The 20920-nt window shown below is 46.6% G+C and overlaps 1 protein-coding gene across 1 annotated transcript in view; it reads left to right on the top strand.

Annotated features, from left to right (window-relative positions):
• The window catches only part of LOC142790047 (uncharacterized), a 105393-nt gene that overhangs the window by 68941 nt on the left and 15532 nt on the right, over positions 1-20920 (top strand). The window contains exons 15-20 of the mRNA XM_075885079.1: positions 8332-8535; positions 8985-9083; positions 9204-9543; positions 14403-14557; positions 16618-16818; positions 17832-17933. Coding sequence (XP_075741194.1) covers positions 8332-8535; positions 8985-9083; positions 9204-9543; positions 14403-14557; positions 16618-16818; positions 17832-17933 — 1101 coding nt within the window. The remainder of the gene's footprint in view (positions 1-8331; positions 8536-8984; positions 9084-9203; positions 9544-14402; positions 14558-16617; positions 16819-17831; positions 17934-20920) is intronic.

Genomic DNA, 20920 nt, shown 5'->3' with positions numbered 1-20920 from the left:
ACGGCCTTCACTTGGACTGATGAGTGCGAGTGTGCTTTCGAAGCCCTTAAGCGTGCTTTGGCGTCGGACCCCATCCTCCGTCACTTCGATGAGAGTGCACATACTTTCCTGCACACAGATGCCAGCGGCCACAGAAGTGGTGCTGTCCTCCTCCAGCGCGACGACACTTCACGTGAGCGAGTAGTTGCGTATGCCAGCCGCGCACTAACACCTGCGGAGCAGAACTACTCGATAACAGAGCAGGAATACCTTGCTGTCATTTGGGCCATCGAGAAATTTCGACCTTATCTGTATGGACGCCACTTCACTGCAGTGTGATTACCGACCACCATGCCCTACGCTGGTAGTCCCCGCTGAAGAATTTCTCTGGGCGCCTCGGTCGCTGGATACTCCGTTTGCAAGAGTACACTTTTGACCTTGTGTACAGGTCTGGTAAACAGCATCACAATCCCGACGCTCTCTCTCACTGCCCTCTGCCAATTTCATCTCCAACCACGCATCCTCAATACCCCTCAGGTGACCAAGCGACTTCCTCTTCATCACGTTATCGCCCCTGCCAGTCGCTCGGTCACTTTTTAAACAACAGCGCTCAGTTTGCCGTGTGCCAATACGACGACCCCTACTGTAACGGCATCACCATATATTTGAATGGTTTGCCTTCTCCACCTAATGCCAGACTACGTCGTCAGCTATGGCAGTTCAAGCTAGAGAACAATGTCCTGCAGCGGTATACTTACAATGCGGATGGGCATCGGTGGGTGCCAGTACTTTCCTGTTCGCTGCGAAAACAAGTTCTCGAAGCACTGCACGACGACCCGTCAGCTGGACACTTAGGATTTCAGAAGACCTACAACCGCGTTAGGAGCCGTTTCTTCTGGCCTGGTCTTTCTACCTTTGTGGCTCATTATGTCGCTTCTTGCGCACTTTGTCAACGTCGGAAACTACGAACTTCAGCTCCTGCTGGCCTAATACAACCCATTCCATGTTCCGATACACCTTTTCTCGTTGTCGGAGTAGACCTCCTCAGACTACTTCCCGTAACGCCAGCGGGTCACCGCTGAATCGTCACAGCCGTCGACCACCTCACACGATACGCGGAGACCGCTCCTATACGCACTAGCTCTGCCTCGGACGTTGCCGTCTTCTTTTTAGAAGCCATTCTGTTGTGTCATTGTGCGCCTCGCACGTTGTTGAGTGACCGAGGCAAGGCCTTCCTGTCCAGAATTCTTGACGAAATTCTAAAAACTTGTGACACAGTTCAAAAGACCACTTCCGCTTACCACCCGCAGACAAATGGCCTGACAAAGCGATTCCAACAGACTTTAATCGATATGATATTCATGTACATCGGACCGAACCGCGATAACCGGTACAAAATCTTGCCGTAACGTTTGCGCACAACACCTCTGTCCAACGAACCACCAGGTTTTCACCTTTCTTCCTCGTCTACGGTCGTGCGCCGACATTCACCATTGACGCCTCTTTATTCAGTGTAACGACAAAAACCTCCGCGACTACACCAGAACTTTTCGTCTCCAGGCTCGCTGGTACACGGCAACGTGCTCAACTCAACACGGAGGCCCGCAAGCAACGCTATGACAGCTTTCGTTGAGACGTCACGTTCCGTCCTGGAGATGAAGTGCTACTTTGGACGCCTGTTCGTACACCAGGATTGTGTAAAAAATTTCAGTCACGCTTTCTCGAACTTTACGTTGTGTGTGAACCAACATCTCCTGTCAATAACCTTGTTACTCCCGTCGAGGGTTCCTCGGACTGTCGTTGCCGTGCCTCTGAGATAGTCCATGTTTCACGTTTTAAACCCTTTATTCGCCGTATCTTTCCCGCCTAAGTCTCGGCCTGGCCGGCCACTCAAGTGTACGGAAAAATAAGTGTGAGCATTATTTATCCATCCCATCTTTTCATCTGTACATACTCATCATCACCACTCCAGTTTAGGTTGTGGGTCACATACTCGAGACAATAAAGAAGAGTCTTGAGGGTCCTGGACGCCGTCTTACAGTATATATATAATGTCACGGTTATTAGCCGTAAACACAAAAGGAGGAAGAAGCCAGCATCACGAGCGGCAGTCTCTGGTGTTTTTCGAGGAAGACGTTGAGCGTCTGCTCTTGCGCTTTGCGCTTTGTTTTTGTGTGTGAATAGAGCCTTGCTGTTAACGTCGAAAGGAAGCATTGTGTCCTGTTCTTTGCACGTTGCGACACTGGTGAAGGTGCTGGGTATCAATACCAATATATATATATATATATATATATATATATATATATATATATATATATATATATATATATATATATGTGTGTGTGTGTGTGTGTGTGTGTGTGTGTGTGTGTGTGTGTGTGTGTGTGTGTGTGTGTGTGTGTGCTTTTTCCGCCCCCTATATGTAAAAATAACTAAAAGGAAAAAGGGGGGTAGCCCGTACCACCAAGAGGTATAACGGGCTCAAGCCAATCTAACATAAATGAAGAGGGGAAACTTCCCAAATTTTTATTTTTATTTGAAAAAGCCAATTAGTTAAAAAAAACATGGGTAAAACCTAGTGAGTGCAGCATGAAACTGTAATAAATAAACTAGTTAGCTTCTCAGGAATGAGCAGGTCGATATGCAGCAGCAGTGTATTTCCCCCACTTGAGTTTTTGGAGTTCGTGTGTGTGTGTGTGTTGCGTGGGTGGTGTGTGTGTTTGTGTGTGTGTGTGTGTGTGCGTGTGTGTGTGTGTGTGTGTGTGTGTGCGTGTGTGTGCGTGTGTGTGGGGAGAAGAAACGTGCTTCGCATTTTTCGCAGGCACTGTTGTCATCCATTATGCGGTTTGCACTTCACATAAGTGCTTCGAATGTCATCAAGCGGACATTTCGAAAGCTGGCAATTTTTGTTTAGGGCACCAATTTTTCTAACCAACGAGACATATACGGATTCGCTGTAAAACCATAGCGCAAAAGAAACAAGGACCACACATCGACACAGGACTCACGCGTAAGTACTTCGTTACTGATTGTACATTTCATCTCGAAAACGCCAGGTGTCGAGACACACATCAGCCGAAAATCTTTCACCACGTTCTTTGACAAACAAGTGCATTAACCCGGAAAATCCCGAGAATATCGCGCATTCTTCATTAAAGATAATGTGCTCCCGATTACTTGTATTTGTGTCACGGAAGATATTCAAGTAGTACTTTTTGTTCGACTGTTTGGTTGGGCATAGAAGAGAGTCAGAGACCAGACTATTTGTCGAGGTAACTTTCGTTAAACCAACTGCCGGGCTTTCTTCCACACGATTCGTCGAAAATGTTGGAGTTTTTAAGCGTACAAGCATTGTATCGTTATACCCTTGTATCGTGATATCACATTGAATTTTTGTGTACATGTATGCCAACATAATCATGTATATTAGAGCAAATGTCTTCAATGTAACGTAGTGATGTTAGTCGTGAAATATAGATGTGCCGAAGTGTATGTGCCCTGTTACTGGAATGGTATGAAGCCTTTGTGTTCTGTACATGCTGTAAATAAACTTTTTCTAAACAAGCAGGCCTCCATAGTAGAGTACTAAGTAGTCTAAATCGTTAACCACTTTTTTTATATACAAGCAGGCACCCGTAGCAGTGCTTTATAAAAGGGCTTAGTGTACGACGGGACGGCTTTGTGCTCTCCCATAGTAGAGTACCAAGTACTCTAAATCGTGAACAACTTTTTCTAAACACACCCCTTGTTCCTTCTTTCGCGTCTCTCTTTGGGGGACTGATTAGCCTGCGGGACGGCTCAACGCTCTCCCATAGTAGAGTACCTAGTACTCTGAATCGTTACTCACTCATTCTAAACACACCTAAACACAAACATCGGAAAGCGAGTCGTTAGCTGTATCGTGCTCCAATGCGATCCATAGTAGAGTACCCTGTACTCTAAATCGTTACCCACTTTTTCTAACCCCCCCCCCCCCCCCCCCACACACACACACACAAACTCGGATTTGACGAATGGCCGTGTAGATGTCCTACTCACAAGGGACGGCTTTTCGCTCTACCATAGTAGAGTACCAAGTGCTCTAAATCGTTAATAACCTTTTCCAAACACACAAACTCGGATGCTATGGGTCCGGTATTTTTGTATTTGTGTCCGGTAGTTTTGCTTTCTAAACACAAATTCCGGACCCATAGCATCCGAGGGGCGAACAGCGGGACGGCTCAGTGCTCTCCCATAGTTGAGTACGAAGTACTCGAAATCGTTAAAACATTTTTTTCCAAACACAAATACCGGACAGAGGCCATTGGGACGGCTTTATGCTCTCCTATAGTAGAGTGAGTACCTAGTGCTCTGAATTGTTAGCAACTTTTTCTAAACATACCTACTTTTTTAGGGGCGAAGCTCCTTATAGCGGCACCTGTTCATCTCTCGTAGCTGTTGTAGTATGTAACAAGTATAACATTTTGACCTCCAAGGTGGTTCCGGTGAGAGATTTCTTCTGTGCGTTGTTGAAAAATAAAAGATAGTGCTCAATGCACATGTTAATGGCTGCTAAGGGGGAATGAGAGACAGGAGCATTCGGCCTTTAGGTAACGCGCACGCTGCAATCCCCATTAGCAGCCATTGGCATGTACATTGAGCACTATGTGACAAGAAAGGGTTGCTACGTTGTACTCGCTGGGTGTAACCTCCTTTGTTTTAGAAAGCTTTAGCGAGCCTTGAGCCGCAGTGCCATAAATACAATGAATTAGTACATACCATGAATGAACTAGAGGTGGTTAAAGGTGGAAAGTAGGTACGAAGCGCAAGCCGTAAGAAAGTAAAAGCCGAATCCTCCTGTCTCTCATTTCCCATTAGCAGCCATTGGCACGTACATTCAGCATGCACTATCTGACAGGAAAAGGTTGCTACGTTATACTCGCTGGGCGCAACCTTCTTGGATTTAGAAAGGTTTAGTGAGCGTTGGGCCGCAGTGCCATAAATACAGTGAACTAGTATATACCATGAACTCGAGGTGCTTAAAGGTGGGAAGTAGACCCGAAGCGCAAGCCGTAAGAAAGTGTGCATGTGACACCACTCATTTAGTCCTTGGAATGTCCGCTGGATGGCGGTGCTTCTATATGGGGAATATATGATGAAAAGATGCGAGATGGTGGTACTTGGAGTATTGAATAGATGGACGAACGGACACACAGACAGATCCATGGATGGACGCATGAACTGACGCAGGGGCGCATGCATGGATGAACGCAGGGATGGACGCACGAACAGACGCACGCACGGACGGGCGGATTAACGCATGGACGGTCACCCAGACGGACGCATGGACGGACGGAAGCAAGAACGAATGGACGGACGAATTCTTCGCCCCACTCTCCATCATTCGCTCCGTGGATATGCTGCCAGTTTTTTTTTTTTTTTTGTGAACACAGAAATCTCTCTTATTAGAGTTGAAGTTTTTTAAGCCGTTGGTTGTGTGTCCTCGGTGTATGTAGTAGGTAGTCACATCGCGTTTAGTTCTTGGAATGTACGCTAGATGGCGGTATTTGTTTATGATGAATATGTGATGAAACGATGCGAGATTGCGGTACATGGAGTGTTCACTAGATGGACAGATAGACAGACGGACACGGTCAGTGGACGGACGACTAGTGGTTTACCGATTAAACTCTTCGAAGTTTCGCCCCACTCATCATCATTCACTCCATGGGTATGCTGAAATTTTTTTTTCTTGAGTCCGCGCTTGGCACGCCTTTCTGCTCTCCCATAGTAGAGTACCAAGGGCTCTGAATCGTTAAACTTTTTTTCTGAACACACAATGCAATCGTTTTTAACTGTCACTAACGCGAAAGCAACAATCATCAAGACACATGCATGTGATTTTGCGTTCTCCTACCTCGCAGTGTAACAGGATGCCTCGCCTTCCTTGTGAACACCTTTCTCTCGAGAGGAAAACCAGCAAAGGTTCAAAAAAAATTTTTACAGCTCCCCACGAGCCGCGAAGGCCTTCGTCTCCCACACTTTGCAGCGTCCACGAAAGCTGCCAAAACAACACGAAAGATCTTCGATTGCGAAAATTTCCCGGGTTACAGGCTTTTTCGTACTGGAGCAGTACGGTAAAAGGAACTTTCACGGCTACTACGTACATCGGACCACGAGCACAAATTCCACTTAAGTTTAATAGAGATACTAGTAGCTTTTTGTATTTGAATCAATGGGTTCGTGCAGTCTGGAAGATGTTTCATCACAGAAAATAAGTGAAATGGTCACAATCAGCACACTGAGCATGGAGGAAGAATAAGAATACTGCGCAGAAAATAGAAACAATGGCGTTGCAATCGCGTACCTAATGAGGTGCACGAGTTTATTTGAGAAGATAGAAGATTTTGCTCACGCGTGATCGGTTAGCATATTGGGGAGTCGTTCCAAATGGCCGCTGTCTAAACTGCGGCAAAAGAGAGACGGCCTAACATGCTCTGTTTCAGTGCTCGGTGGGGAAGGGCGTCTGGCACATGGTACAACACCTCATTGGCTTTCGCACAGTGTGCGTGGGAACAGAGCATGGGCTGTTGGCAAGATTGGTCTTTAAAGTGACCTCGTACGTACTGTGGCGGCGACGCTGTCTAGAGGAAGTACGGCACAAGCGTCAAAGAGGCGCCTATCCGGAACTACAGAAAATACGGTTCATTGTGTGGAATTACCTCGATGAGCAGCTGGAAACACATGGTGAAGATACTTTCCTTCGACGATGGCACACACGTTTCTTCAAAGTAAAAGAGGGACAGCTGAAGTTTCCAGTTGTTCCGTACTAGCCATGCGCCCACTCTAGTGCGCATTCATGCGTGGCATTCTCTGAAATGTGAATAACTCGATTCATTTTGTGTTTTCTTTAACTTGTAACATTTGAAGATACAGGGATAAATTAAATTTCAGTGCTCATTTGTAAGATGTGTAACCTGTCTTTATTTGCTTTCGATGTTTTGTTTGTGTATGTACAAGGTACGCCTACAAGAAAACTTCCTTTTTTCAATGCATATAGGAGAGTACAAAGTACTCTAAGTCGTTACGCACTTTTGCTAACCACGTGCTTTAAATCATTCGTGATTCGTTCTAGACTGGGTGGATATATGGAAAGTTTGGATATTGCCAAAAGAGGGAATAAACTTGTATTATCAAATGTATATACAGATTTTTTGTTCAGTGGGGCCCTCAGTTCAGGGCTCCATAGCCTTGCGCGACCCTGCGAAGATAAAACCATGGAGGCAGAAAAACTTGGAGGGGGCATTACATCACGCAACCAACCAATGTTCCGTGAAGCCGGTAGTTCGGCCGGTGGAGGTACAAACACAGATTTTAACCGTTATTACTAAAGCCTACTGTGCCTTCTGACGTTGTGACCGGGTGGTTGGATGGCACAGTAGGCACCATTAACATTTCACAATGTTCCTTCCCTTTTCCCATGTGTGCAAAAAACAAAACAAAAGAAACTTGGGTAGCTACACAACAACAGTGCAAATTTACTGAGAAAACAGAGAAGCTGGTGGCCTTTTCATCCTCATTTCCCTCAAAGCACTCCACAACACCTTGTTTTTCTTCCCCCCCCCCCCCGCTTGCTCTACTCAGCTGTTCCCGGCTATGCTAGGCTTTCGTTCCCTCTTTTTCTCGTTCTTTTTGTCTCTTTCTTTTTATGTTTCTCTTTTCTCAATTTTTTCCCTCGTTATCTCGCCCTTAGCATATTCTACCTGCATGCCCAAATAGCCCGAATGGTTATGACGATAGCCTTCAGACTATTGCGACCCGGGTTCGAGTCCCGTCTGTCTCAGAAATGCGATTGTTTGATTTGTTTCTTCTCATCCTCTTCTTTTTTACTTTCTCCAATGCGTTGCCAGGCGCCGAATGGTGTCGTCATCGCTCTGCGAGGCTTTTCTGCGAACACTTAACGGCCCAACCTCCAGTTTCAAGAGGTTAGATGTTGATAATATTCAGCCAGTTCCACGCCGTGATGACTGTGGCAGAGTGATGCTGTAAGTGTGCGAGTGTGTGACTGGCTTGCGAGATCACATACATCGTGAGAATTATCGTCGGCATTTCATTTTATTGACCATGTGACATGTACAACACTACTACTGTTACTACTACTACTACTGCTGATACTAACTACTCATACTGCCATTGTATTGCTAAACAATGGAGACTAAGACAACTTCGCCTTAAAATTGAAGATAATGTCGGCTAGTATTGTCCTGTTGAAATATGCAGATCAACCTCCCCGTTGACCCTCACGCTTGAAAGCCGACCACAAGTCAATTTATAACTCTGCCTGACTCCTAGTCATTAATCTCTTTTCTCCAGCACCAAGTGAGCGCTGCCCACGAGGCCATCATCAGCGGCGACCAGGCAAAGCTCGAGGAACTGGCTGCCTCGGACGCTCAGCTGCTGCGGGCGCGAAGCGACCTGGGTTGCCATCCGATACACGCGACCATCGAGGCCCGAAACCTCGAGGCGGCAAAGCTCATACTGGATGCCTTCCCAGCTGCCATAAACCTCAAGGCACCGGTGAGCTGGGACACAGGAATTGTGCCGCAATTTTCATAGCCTTGACACGAACCACGCAGCTTTGGCTCCCGCCGACGTGCAACAGATATAATAGATGTGAATTTCATAGGCTATAGTGTGATTTTATGAATAAGCGTGTAAAGAGAAGATCACGATTGCTTTTTCTTCCACCGCTTTCTCTTTCTGCTTTTTTTTTCCACATTGCGAAAACCGAACGGGGATTATAGTACCAGGTATCTCTCAGATCTCTTATTGGTATATGACGATCCTTTGGGTAAAATGAGTATGACAAGAACGGGCTTTGCCTTCATTTACAAAGACAACTTATGGAAGTCGAAACATTCAAACCTGGAATCGCATGCCTAACCATGTCTGTATTGTTTGTCTTTTCGTTTCTTTTTCTGCAGCTGTAGGTGGCTGCTAACCCATTTGTTCTTTTTTTTCCTCAGCACGGCCGAAACCCATTGCATTTAGCGGCACTTCGAAGAGATCACGATATGTACAAGTTTCTCGTGGATAGTGGAGCAGACCCGAAGGCATTGGATCAGGTGAGGCATTAGTAGTTGCTCTGAAGAGAACGTGTGGCATATGGTTCATTTATTCACCGCTTGTCATGCCAACACCCGTCATTTCTAAGGCTTCCGCTTTTGTTTCTGTTTCTTTTCTAGAAAGGGAAGACGGCAGAGTACTACCTAAAGAACAGCAGAAAACGGCGATCAAGATCCACGGCGTCAGTGTACGACACGTCGCTAGAGCGGTCGTCCTCAGTTCGGGACACGAAGCCGGCCATCGTAGATGCGGCCGCGCGTAGCACCGAGCTCGAAACCATAACGGTGCCCGCCGATAAAGGCGCGCTTGGGGCTGCCGGAGACGGCGTCGTAAGCCATGGCGACAAAAGCGCCGAGGAAACGGCGGGCGTCGCGAACGCAGCAGCAGAACGCGGAGAAGAGGCGACTGAGGCGACCGGCGATAACGAATCGGGCCAGAGTGGCTCTAGTGATGGTGGAGGTAAGGACCACGATGTCCCAGCGTTGGCTTCCGCAGGGAGCGATGTCGCCGCGGCGAAAGACGTGTCTGGTGCGACGCTCGGAGCCGTTAACGATGGCCGAGCGCCAATCTCTGAGGCCGCCGGAGCCGTTTCGAAGGAAGGTCGTAGTGGCCAGGAAGACACGCAGGGAGCATGCGCTGTTGATGCCTCCTCCACCTCCTTCTCCTCTTCCTCCTCTGATTCCCCACCCACTGTCACCGCCGTTTCTTCTGACGACAGTGGGGCTCGTCGAGAGACGCATCCTGGTCTGGGCAAAGAAGGCCAGGGCTCCTCTGATGATGCTAGAACTGATGTAACTGAAATTGTTGGTGCAGGTGTCGAAAGTGGGGGCGAAAATGGCGAGGATGCAGAGAACCTAGAATCGAGGGAACAGTGTAGTACTGGCATGACGGATGAAAGTATGGTGCCTTCCTCGGAAAATGCGGTAAGCAAAACAAAAGCTAATGACACAGAGGTGAATGATAACGATGCACGTAAAGGGCAGCATGGCGATGAAGACTTACGTCGAGCAGGACAATTTAAGGAGATCGATAAGAGTGAGCTCTCTCAGGGAACGTGCAACAAAAGCAACACAGAAAATAAAAGTAATGGAGGTAGTCAGACAAGCAAGAGCCTTTCAAAGGTAACTGATGAATCTGAACCGTTTAAGAAAGGTGAATGCTTAAACAAACTTCAAGGAGCCGTAGAAGATGTGGCACTATCTCACGCCATCAAAAACGCGGACCTTGCTCAAGATTCGAAAAGAGGAGCTGAACACGGCCTCGAGAGCGCTGAAGTTGTCCTTCCAGATAAGAAGAATGGCACGCATGCAGCTGCCAATAAGGCTGGCATTTCACATGATCCCGAAAACAACGCGAATGGCTGTGATGATCTAAATGCAGAAAATTTAATGAAGGAATCATCAACTAGAAGAAGCAGTTCTGGAGAAAAGCGTCGCAATTCCGCGGGTGGTGAGAAACCGAAAACTGATACTCGCACGCAATCCGATGGAGACAAGAATCAAGCAAGCGAGATCATACGCGATCAGCGTGCCAGCGACCCGAACGGCGAGAAAGATGACTTTTTGTCCGAACACTTGAGTCCCGACGGTGCTTTCAGTCCCGTTGAAACGGGTGTCTTACAAAGTATGCCGGAAGCTAATCGCGAAACGAATATTTCGCAAAATGTTGGTGTTAGTGAACATAGTCCGAAAACACGAGCGGAAATAGAAAAGAGTGAACATGCTGACCAAGTAACTGACGCTGAAGTTACAACCAGGTCAAACGACACAACGCCTGTCCATGACCCAAGCGGTGACGACGTCATCGTTCATTGCAAATCTATGAAAGAGAGGCCCAAGGCATTTGCTTCCAGTGAAGCGGGGACAGGAGACATCGAGGATAGAGTAGTGAAAGTCGATGGTGTGGACCTTAAGAATCCTAAAGACAGTAATGGGAGTGAGGACAGAATACCTTTGGAAGTTGTGAAGCTAAGTGGGCAACCAGTCAAGGAATCTACCGACAAGCCGCCGTCCAGTAAGGCTGACAAGAGCCTTGTACGTGAACAAAAACTAGTTGCTAAGCCAGGTGGTGCAAAAGAGACAATTAACGGAAAGCCAAACCCTAGAAGAAGCAGCAGTATGGCGTCCATGAAGACACACTTGACTAAAAGCATGTCTCGACATTCTTTAAATACCGAGGAAAAGGACGTGTCAAGGAACAACAAACAAAGTTCTTTGGAGACAAGAAAAACGGGGAGTAGTCAGAACAAAGCTTTGAGAACAAATTCTGCAGCCACACTTGCCACGGACAAGTCGCCCACGGGAGAACAGAGAAAAGGAGATCAGAATAGAACAAGGGCTGCGGTAGAGGACTCAGATGGTAAAGCTACCAACATGAAAAGCCATAACGAGAGCAGTCAAGGCAATGTAGAGGTTCGTCACAAGGTTAGTGCGAATGAACATGACCGTGAAGGTGCACGCAAAGTAACAAAAGAGCGAGAGCACGAGACTGCGCAAACAGAGCGTAAAACGAGAGACAGCAGTGCTTCACAATCGCAAAAAAGTCTGGGTGTGGCTGCTTTCGATGCAACCCAAGAAGAAATGTTGCGTACCCAAGGGTCTGTGGACAAACCTTCTGCCAACGAGGGTGTGACATCTACCCACGTTTGTGAAGGAATGGAAGAAACCACGTCGAGCGACAAGCAAAATGAAGCAAGCAAGCAACGCTCAGTGGACACTCAAAGCTCGGACGAAGCACCAGGTGCATCTCAAAAACACAAATGTGCAATTGGTGACGAAGGTACAAGTTCCGGTATGACGGAAGGTCAAGGAGGTTCAAGGGAACTACTGAAAGAACCGGTAGCCGTGCCGGAAAGTTTGGTAGCACCTGCCTCAGCTGAGCCTTCAAAAACCATGGCTCCAAAAGACCATGTCCATGTCGACACTGACAACGCACTCGAGAAAGCGGGCAATTCAAAGCCACAGCCGTTGGAGACATCCCAAGCTAGAGAACCACGCCGGAGAAGCGCGGAAAAAGTGCCGAACAATAAGGGGAGTAAAGTGTCAAGTAACACGTCGGCGCAACTGGGTGAGTATGCATACAGTGTTCGGAGCTGACGCGTGCGCACCCAGCTTCTTGGCAGACCCGCCGTGCGCATGTTCAGAATAACACCCGGGAGCACTTCATCGGTGCCGCTGTTCAGACATCACAAAACACCCCCCATTTCATCCAACAACACTGGCCTGCCAAAGGGAACCCCAGCAAACGGGACACTCACTTGCCGAGTCACCACGACACGTATTCCGACATATTCACCTGCGTGCCTGAACCACACTCCTGCCGTGCTTTTCGCATAAAAAAAAACTCTCATCATCACTCACCATTCACTAGCGTCGCTTTGCCATGGTACCCCAAGTACCATTTTGAATCGAGTCTCATTTCTTTCTCCCTAGTACGCTCTTCGTCACCTGCAGCACCCTGAAAGGAAAAAAAAAGTTCATGCGTGCGCACACTGCACTGTGGCTTGTTTTCTCCGTTTATGCTATCCTGTCCTTTCAGTGACACGACTGATTTCATAATGCCGTTCTCTCTTATTATAAGTGTCAGCAGCAACGCGGCAGCCACAGCACTAAACACCGCCCCATTGCTTGTCATTCTCACATTACCTTGAAGATGCAGTACTCACGTTGCCTTGAAAGTGGAGTAAGTCGAGTAAGGTGCAGGCTAATGTATGCCGTGTAAAATACGTGCTGTCTTCTGATACCGATGTCTTATTTTTTTGTTTAAGCAGCTTAAGCAGTTTAAGCAGTTTAACAGCTTTAGGCAGCTTTAAGAGCATTGCAATGGGATTACCTTGTGCGTAACGTTGATTTTGGGGGCTAAATTTTCCAGCTTCCCAACTTCCACTGGTTGTTTATAGAATTGCCGGAAGAAATATATTGATTTATAACTTCGAACCTAACATAATCGTTTAATGTGCCGTGAAAGAGAGAAAGACAACGAGTTTGGGCCATTGTTGCTGTGCTCTGTACCGTCGGTGATATGCCTCGACTGTTAAATGCATGGCTGACTCGTAAATTATTCAACGTGCGACAAGTGGAAATGTTTGCAAAAGTTAAGGGGGGGGGGTGGTAGCTTGCTGAGTGAGCTGGTATTGTATCATCGTATGAAGCAGTGCAAGAAACGAAATCAAAGAAAAGGGCTACATGTACGCAGCATCGTGCACGTATTGTCTTTGACCTTTTTCATCGTTTTTTTGCACTACCTTCTACGGCGATGAAAGTTAATAGTAGAAAAACTAACGGCTGAAAGCCGCATCGGATAACTGGTCCATCTTCATGGTAGACTGAAACTGGATTGCTGGAACTAATTCTGACATGTATGTGCCCCGCAGTGGAGATGGCATGGAAATGCGCTCGATAGAAAGCTATACGCAGCTAAAGCATGACTAAACTTTTAGAGATTGCTACCAAGAGTGGCGGGGCCGTTGTTAACCGCAGCGACAGTTCGTAAAAAGCCAGCGCACAACATACTGGCAAGTAACTTTAGTGGTGGTTCCAAAAGTTTAGTGAGTAAAGATGGCTAGTCGTTTCATAGGATCTGTCTTTGCAACTATAATGTTGCAGCTGGCGTTATTTCAAGGAAGCGAAAAGGAACCAGATACGTTCGTTCGCTCCTGTTCGCGCTGCTCAGAACACGAAAGTTGGGAACATGGTTGGTAGAGCCAGGCATCTAGATGTGTTAGCGTTTACTTGTGCGTCTATCACACCGTGATGAATAACGTAATTAGTTAGGTAGTGTTTCCTGCTGTACATTATCTCGACAAGCCTACGCACTTTATTTTGTGTAGCTGTCTATAACACCATTGCCGCAATTAGTTCATAACTTTTCGGGTGAAACTGCGAGGAGCATTCCCGCTTCACATTTCCTTCAGTTATAATGCAGCTTAGCAGACTTTTTCAATGGGTGAACTTTGACTATTGCTAGGTCTGCCCACTGCATAGGTTTTTTTTGGGTCTAAATGAAGTGCACAGGGCGAAAAACTGCGTATTTAACTCAATGTTATTATGGCCATGTGAGGAAATGAGGTTTTTTTTTAATTCTGTCAATCGAAGCATCCATATTGATCTTCAAGCGATTAGTGACAACTGTCTTGGACCAACCACCTTCAGTGCTCTCATATTGACACGGTAAAATTTGCGTATTGGACGTATTTCGCATTTCTTTTAGTCAAGAGGCTTGTGGATCGTCTGATTCGCAAATCTTTAAAGAATTTCACAATGACCATTTTTTGTTTTCTTTTTGCTATTGCGAAGTCACCTGAAGCCGTACCGTTTCAGATCGACTGAATGAGCTCATCGACGTTTGGATCAAGGAAGGCGACTTACTTCGTCTCGAACATGTGGTCATCGCCGGCCAGGGGGAGCGGCTACTCAACAAGACTTCCGACGATAAGCAGGTCCAGGAGTTTCTGGGACTCGTACCTGCCTACATGGTGGGTAACCATGAGCGAGTAACCAATATTCTACCAGAAAGTAATCAATGCATGACCATGTTGACGAACAGTCGTCAGCAAGCGTTTACGGGACGTGGGCAGCTCTGCAAATAACTGTGCAGCGAATAACTGTGCAGTTCGCACAACATCAAGCAGCACTCAGAATTAGCGTTAGGCAGTATCGCAATCGTCGCTTTTATTTCATTGTGATAGCTATTATAGGGACACCCTCGGCTAGATCTTGCCGCCGGTTTTAACGTCGCCATCACTCACCGTATATGTATACGTATTTATATAAATGAAAATGCAAGAAAGGAAAATAATCCAGAAAAAGACTCCGGTGCGCGGAATCGTCCGTGGGACCTCTGAATAGTGAGTGCGAGGCGTTAACCACTGAGCTACGAAGGAGCACCTCTTTCAACATTCAAACGGCAAGCAAAGAGGCATCTCGGTGGGAACTACCGTGTTTTCAGCATTACCAACAAGATGGCGCTCTCATCTCCCACGCGTATACTTTGCCCCGCGGAGAGGGCGTAGGGTGGCCACTCACGCGTGTGCTTATCTCACGATGGTGACAATCATACGTTGTGGCTGGCCTTGGGCTTTTACCGGAACAATTCTGTTGTTGTTACCAGGTGCCCAAAGGTCACTGCAATCGTTTCACAGGCTCCGTTTGCGAAAAGGGCGCGCATTTCAGACGCAGCGAAGTAACAACTGAGCTGTTTATTCGCGTTCATCTGTACCTCTAAGTACGTTTCGTGCGTCATTTGTGCTAGAAAAACGTGGGGCATGTTACGATCTGCTTGCCGTTTTGTGTGTGACCTTCCATGTGTGTGGCCTTGTTGCTATCATATTCATTGCTTTGTCTTTGTGGCAACGCTGTGACTTTTTTTTTCCCCTGCACCTCTTCATATAGCTTGTATCACCTTCTCCGTGCGTTGCACTAAACCCACGAATAGTTGCATAAGTTAATCGAGTGCAAAAACTAAGAGAAACCGCTAATCTTTGCGTGAGTGATGCCGTGTTGGACAATGAGAGCACGCTTAGATTAGTTGAATGCACTGGGAAATGCCGGTAAACTGCAGGACCCCCTTTTCAGGCTTTCTTTCTTTTTTCACTGTAAGACGTGACTGTAGGTTTGACGGCAGAGCACGGATTTGGTGAAAGGAAGCATTCTGTGCTGCAGACAAGAAGTGGAAATCTTATGGGCTTGTTCTTCTTTGTAAGAAGCACTAGTAATGAGAACTATAGCGAGCAACAATGGCAAGGAAAGGTATAGGGGATGTTATTAGCAGTATATGTAATGTAAATGTGGGGAAAGAAAAGTGGACAAATAGTTAACTCGCCGCGGGCAGAGACCAAACCTGTGACATTCGAATAATTGTTCTGATGCTCTACCAACTGAGCTACCGCAATGGCTACCCCCCCCCCCCTGCTCAAATTATGGGGTATATGTGTGCATTTAAACGGGGGAGCTTCAGTCGGCGCAGCCAGTAGCCATGACGGCGAGTGTGAAATACGACCTTTCTGCCTGTTCGCGTTACGTAACGCGTGATCCTACTACGAACTGCCACCGTAAAGTTACCGTCCACTATTCTTTCTTTACATTCACAACACATGCATATACTGCTAATAATATCTCCTATACTTTACGTGACATTGTTATCTGCTTGTAGTGTTTTTATTATTATTGTGCTGCGAACAGTATTTCATATTTGTATCCTGGACAATGTCTTATACCCCCCTCCAATGCCCTTCTTTTGACGGCGAATGCATTTTGCGTACTTATTTAACCTGGCGGGACGGCAATGTCCTCACGAAAAAAAGAAAAAGGCAACAGCAAGCTTTACTGACATTCGTAGAGACAATTATCAGAGCCCTGCTGAAGTTCTGAAAAGCGCATAATTAAAACCTTCGCCCCTCTTTAACTCACCGCTTAAAGTGAAAAAAATCACTACTCTGATGATTTCGTGCTTGTTGTCTAATACGTCTGGCTATCTCACTGGACAGCATGAGCAACGGCAATTTATATGTTTCTTTTTTTTTTTGCCTACTCGCAGGATCGCATCCGAACGGTGCACGAGGCGGTGGTGAGCGGCAACATAGCTCAGGTTCGCCAGGTGCTGACTCGCAAGCGCTTCGCACTCAGCCGTGACCACCTGGGTGCTAGTCCGCTACACCTGGCCGTCCTGCACGGACACACGGACGTGCTCAACTACATCGTCGAACGTTTCCCTGAGACGCTAGATGGGCCAGACAACGTAAGTGCGCTCCCTACGAGACAACCATTCTATCTTCGGTAGTTGCAGAAATACATACTTTTTTACACTGTAGCAACAGGGACCTATACGTTTACTCTTTGCCTTTGTACCTTGTACGTCGCGTTCAAAAGAGAATAATAATACTACCTAGGGTTATGTGTCCCAAAACTATGACACGGCTATGAGAGATGCTGTAGTGGAGTGTTCCAGAAATTTCGACCATCCGATGTTCGACGTATACACTGGCATCGCACAGTAAACGGCCATCTAGCGTTTCGCCCTCGCCGAAATGCGAATGCCGCGTCTGTGGGATCGAACCCGTAACCTTCGGATCCGCAGCCGAGCGCCATAACCACTACACCACCACGGTAGACTGTAAAGTCAGGTTGTTAGCAGGTTGTTGCTGTATTTTGTTGAATCAACGAAACAGAAGATACAATTTGGTCGTTTGATTGATTTGTGGGGTTTAACGACCCGAAACAACCGTATGTTTATGAGAGACACTTTACTGGAGGGCTCCCAAAATTTTGACCACCTGGGGTTTTTTAATGGGCACCCAAACGTGAGCACATGGGCCTACAGCATTTTCACCTCCATTGAAAATGCAGCCGCCGCAGCCGGAATTCGATTCCGGTCGACCGGCGGTTGAGCAGCCGAGTAACTCAGCCACTAGACCACCGCGCTGGAGCCAGATACAATTTGTGGCTAATGGGAGTGAACCATAAACTCCGCATGATGTGTATACGTGTGGATTGAGATTTGGTTTCCACAGCGGACAAAATCTACTTTCTTCGTCCCAATTTTATTCTTCATTAGACATATAAAAATTTGTGGAAATTTCACTCTGATTGATTCAGTTACAAATGTAAATGCTCAGAAACGGTTATTTTAATGATTTCCTTTTCATTATCGTGTGATCGACTATATAGAAAATTTGAGTTAGGAAAACTACTATAATGAAGTGAATGTTGTCATCAATAATTATGAAATTGGCCATGCCTTGTCTACCGCAGGAAGGACGAACGCCACTGCATTACGCGGCGGTCGTTCTGGAGGCCCAAAACTACTTCGACATTCTGAAAAAAGCTGGTGCCGACGAGGCTATTAAGGACAAGGTAAGAAACTTAGATCATACGAGTTACTCTGCTGGTGAGATGAACTGGAAGACATGAATAAAGCTGCAGAACATTAACTGCATACATACGCTGCACCATATAATTTACAAGCGCGTATATTCCCATTCTTACATCGTCTGTTTTATCCCTCGTCCCTAATTATCACGTTATGTGGCTCATTCTTAAGACGATGGCGGAGTGTGGTGGCACTCGATGATAAACACAGAGTTGAAATGTCGTATGCATCAATTCAACATACAACCTTAAATTGCCGTACAATAATCACTATCTTCTGCTCTGGAATGAAGGTTTTGAGTATAAAACCCTTGTGTGCATCCTCTGCCCGCCTGCGCCTCCTTTGTAACACGACAGCATTAAGGAATTCGTTTTGCAGAAATTTCGGCATCGGCGTGGGCGTCATTGATTGTGAGCGAGAAATCATCTTGTCCGTGACCAAATTATTGAGAAAGATGCAAATAAAATAAATAAAAAAATATTGACAGGTCCCACGTACCTGGGAATCGACGTTATGCGAAGCATGCGGAGGGAAGGTGACCGTGTTGCAATTTTAGGGACGAAGCTCCTCATGGCGTGACTTGTGCGTCCCTCGTAGTACGTAACCACCAGTGGCACATACCCGAAATAGCGGTCCTTACGATTTTGACCTCCAAGGTGGTTCCGGTGAGAGATTTCTTGTGTGCGTTGTTGAACAATAAAAGATAGTGCTCAATGCACATGTTAATGGCTGCTAAGGGGGAATGAGAGACAGGAGCATTCAGCCTTTAGGTAACGCGCACGCTGCGATCCCCATTAGCAGCTATTGGCATGTACATTGAGCACGATCTGACAAGAAAGGGTTGCTACGTTATACTCGCTGGGTGTAACCTCCTTGGTTTTAGAAAGGTTTAGCGAGCGTAGGGCCGCATAGCCATGAATACAGTTGACTAGCATATACCATGAACTCGAGGTGGTTAAAGGTGGGAAGTAAACCCGAAGCGCAAGCCGTAAGAAAGTGTGCATGTGCCACCTCCCGTTTCGTCCTTGAAATGTCCGCTGGATGGTGGTGCTTCTATATTGAGAATATATGATGCAAAGATGCGAGATGGTGGTACTTGGAGTGCTGAGTAGATGGACGAACGGACACACAGACAGATGCATGGATGGACGCATGAACGGACGCAGGCGCGGATGCATGGACGAACACAGGGACGGACGCACGAACAGACGCACGCACGGACGGGTGGATGGACACATGGACGGTTACACAGACGTACGCAGGAACGGACGGAAGCAAGAACGAATGGACGGACGAATGCTTCGCCCCACTCCCCGTCATTCACTCCGTGGATATGCTGCCATTTTTTTTTCTGAGCGACACGCAATGAAATGGCGCTAAATATAAAATGTTTCACGCACAAACATATGTTGAAAAGTTGCAGATGTTTATATACCCCGTTGTTCGCACTTGCGCAACGACGTCGACTGGAACATGCGTATTAGCAACACCAGAAGCTGATATCAAGCGCTGATGCTCGAGAGGATGCTGGTCCTGGACACTGCTACAAAAATCAACTTCAGCGCATGGCAACTAACCACGATTGACGTTCCCCGACGTGATGGCTGTATCAAAAGAGTACATATATAATGTTTATAAAATTGAGTAGGCAGCACTGCAACCACTATTGATGTTTCACGAAGATTAGCGTCTATTTGAAAAGTAGTTCCGAGATCTGGCGTAGCTCTGTGGTAGAATGCTTGACTGTCATGCAGAATTCCTGGGTTCGATTCCTGCTGAGACCTGGAAATTTATTATTTGCATTCGTTGGGGGGTCAACGCTGCCTATGTCAGGTATTTCTTAACGCACATTTATTCTAAGCCTTCGCTGAGTCGACGCTACCGATGTCGGGTATTGTTTAACGCTGACATGTTAAAATTGCCCGTGTTGTTCTCGTCGTTCCTGGGCAGATACGAAGTGTCTATTATCTATGGCACATACCAGCATACCAGCGGCACATACCCGCGCGTGGGTATGTGCCGCTGTCTGACGAGAAGTGTTTGATGACTTACGCGACGGTATTGTGACATTATTCATGTCTTGGCCAGCGCTTCATATTCGTCAAGCCATCTTACCCTCCCATGCTAATTTTGGTTTACGCCAGGTTAAGGAGTTGGCCACGAGAGCAGCCAAACATGAGCGGCTAGATAGATAGATAGATAGATAGATAGATAGATAGATAGATAGATAAGCTCAAAGTCGCCGAAGTTCACTAAGAAATGCTTCGCATTTAATGAAATTCCGCGTCCGAATGAGGATTGAACACAGGTAGTTTGCATGGCAAGCATGCGTTCTACCTCACAGCCAAGCCTCTGATTGAAAATACAGTGTAATTAACTTCTTCTGCTTAGAAATGTAGAGAAAATAAGTCTCGCACTTCACACTAACACGCGTCCCGTGTACAGGCTTCACAATACATGTAATATCGCGTGTTACAAGCGTACATTGCCGTCGGGCGTCAGAACAAGTGATTATCATAACGACGTCGTAGTTTTAAAGTCGGTGACCCATTACAAAAGGCACACACGTTACTGCACGTAATCCCTTCCCGTGTTGCAAAAAATGGGATGAAACTCTCTGTATTAACTTTTTTTTTACGAGATGTGAGGAACAGATGACGACGATGATCATACTGCTTAGCTTTCCTTTCGAAACAACGTCGCAAAAAATATCCGCCTAGCGTTTACGTCTAAACCGTGCGCTCTTGCAATTGTTACATTCTAGCGCCACCTCTTTCGAGCGTTTCTAGGATCTGTTGCATCCTAGCGCCACCTCTATCCAGCGTTTCTAGCATTTGTAGCATCCTAGCGCCACCTCTTTCTATTTCCGTCATACAAGCTTCCGTTCTTATGATGTACTGTTACTCATGCCTAACGACTATTGTTTTATGAAAGTCGGAAAGTGTAGCTAGTAGGCCATGATAATTCATTA

Source organism: Rhipicephalus microplus, unplaced genomic scaffold (assembly GCF_043290135.1).
Source record: "Rhipicephalus microplus isolate Deutch F79 unplaced genomic scaffold, USDA_Rmic scaffold_67, whole genome shotgun sequence".
NCBI lineage: Eukaryota > Metazoa > Arthropoda > Arachnida > Ixodida > Ixodidae > Rhipicephalus > Rhipicephalus microplus.
This window is presented reverse-complemented; position numbering and strand designations above follow the sequence as displayed.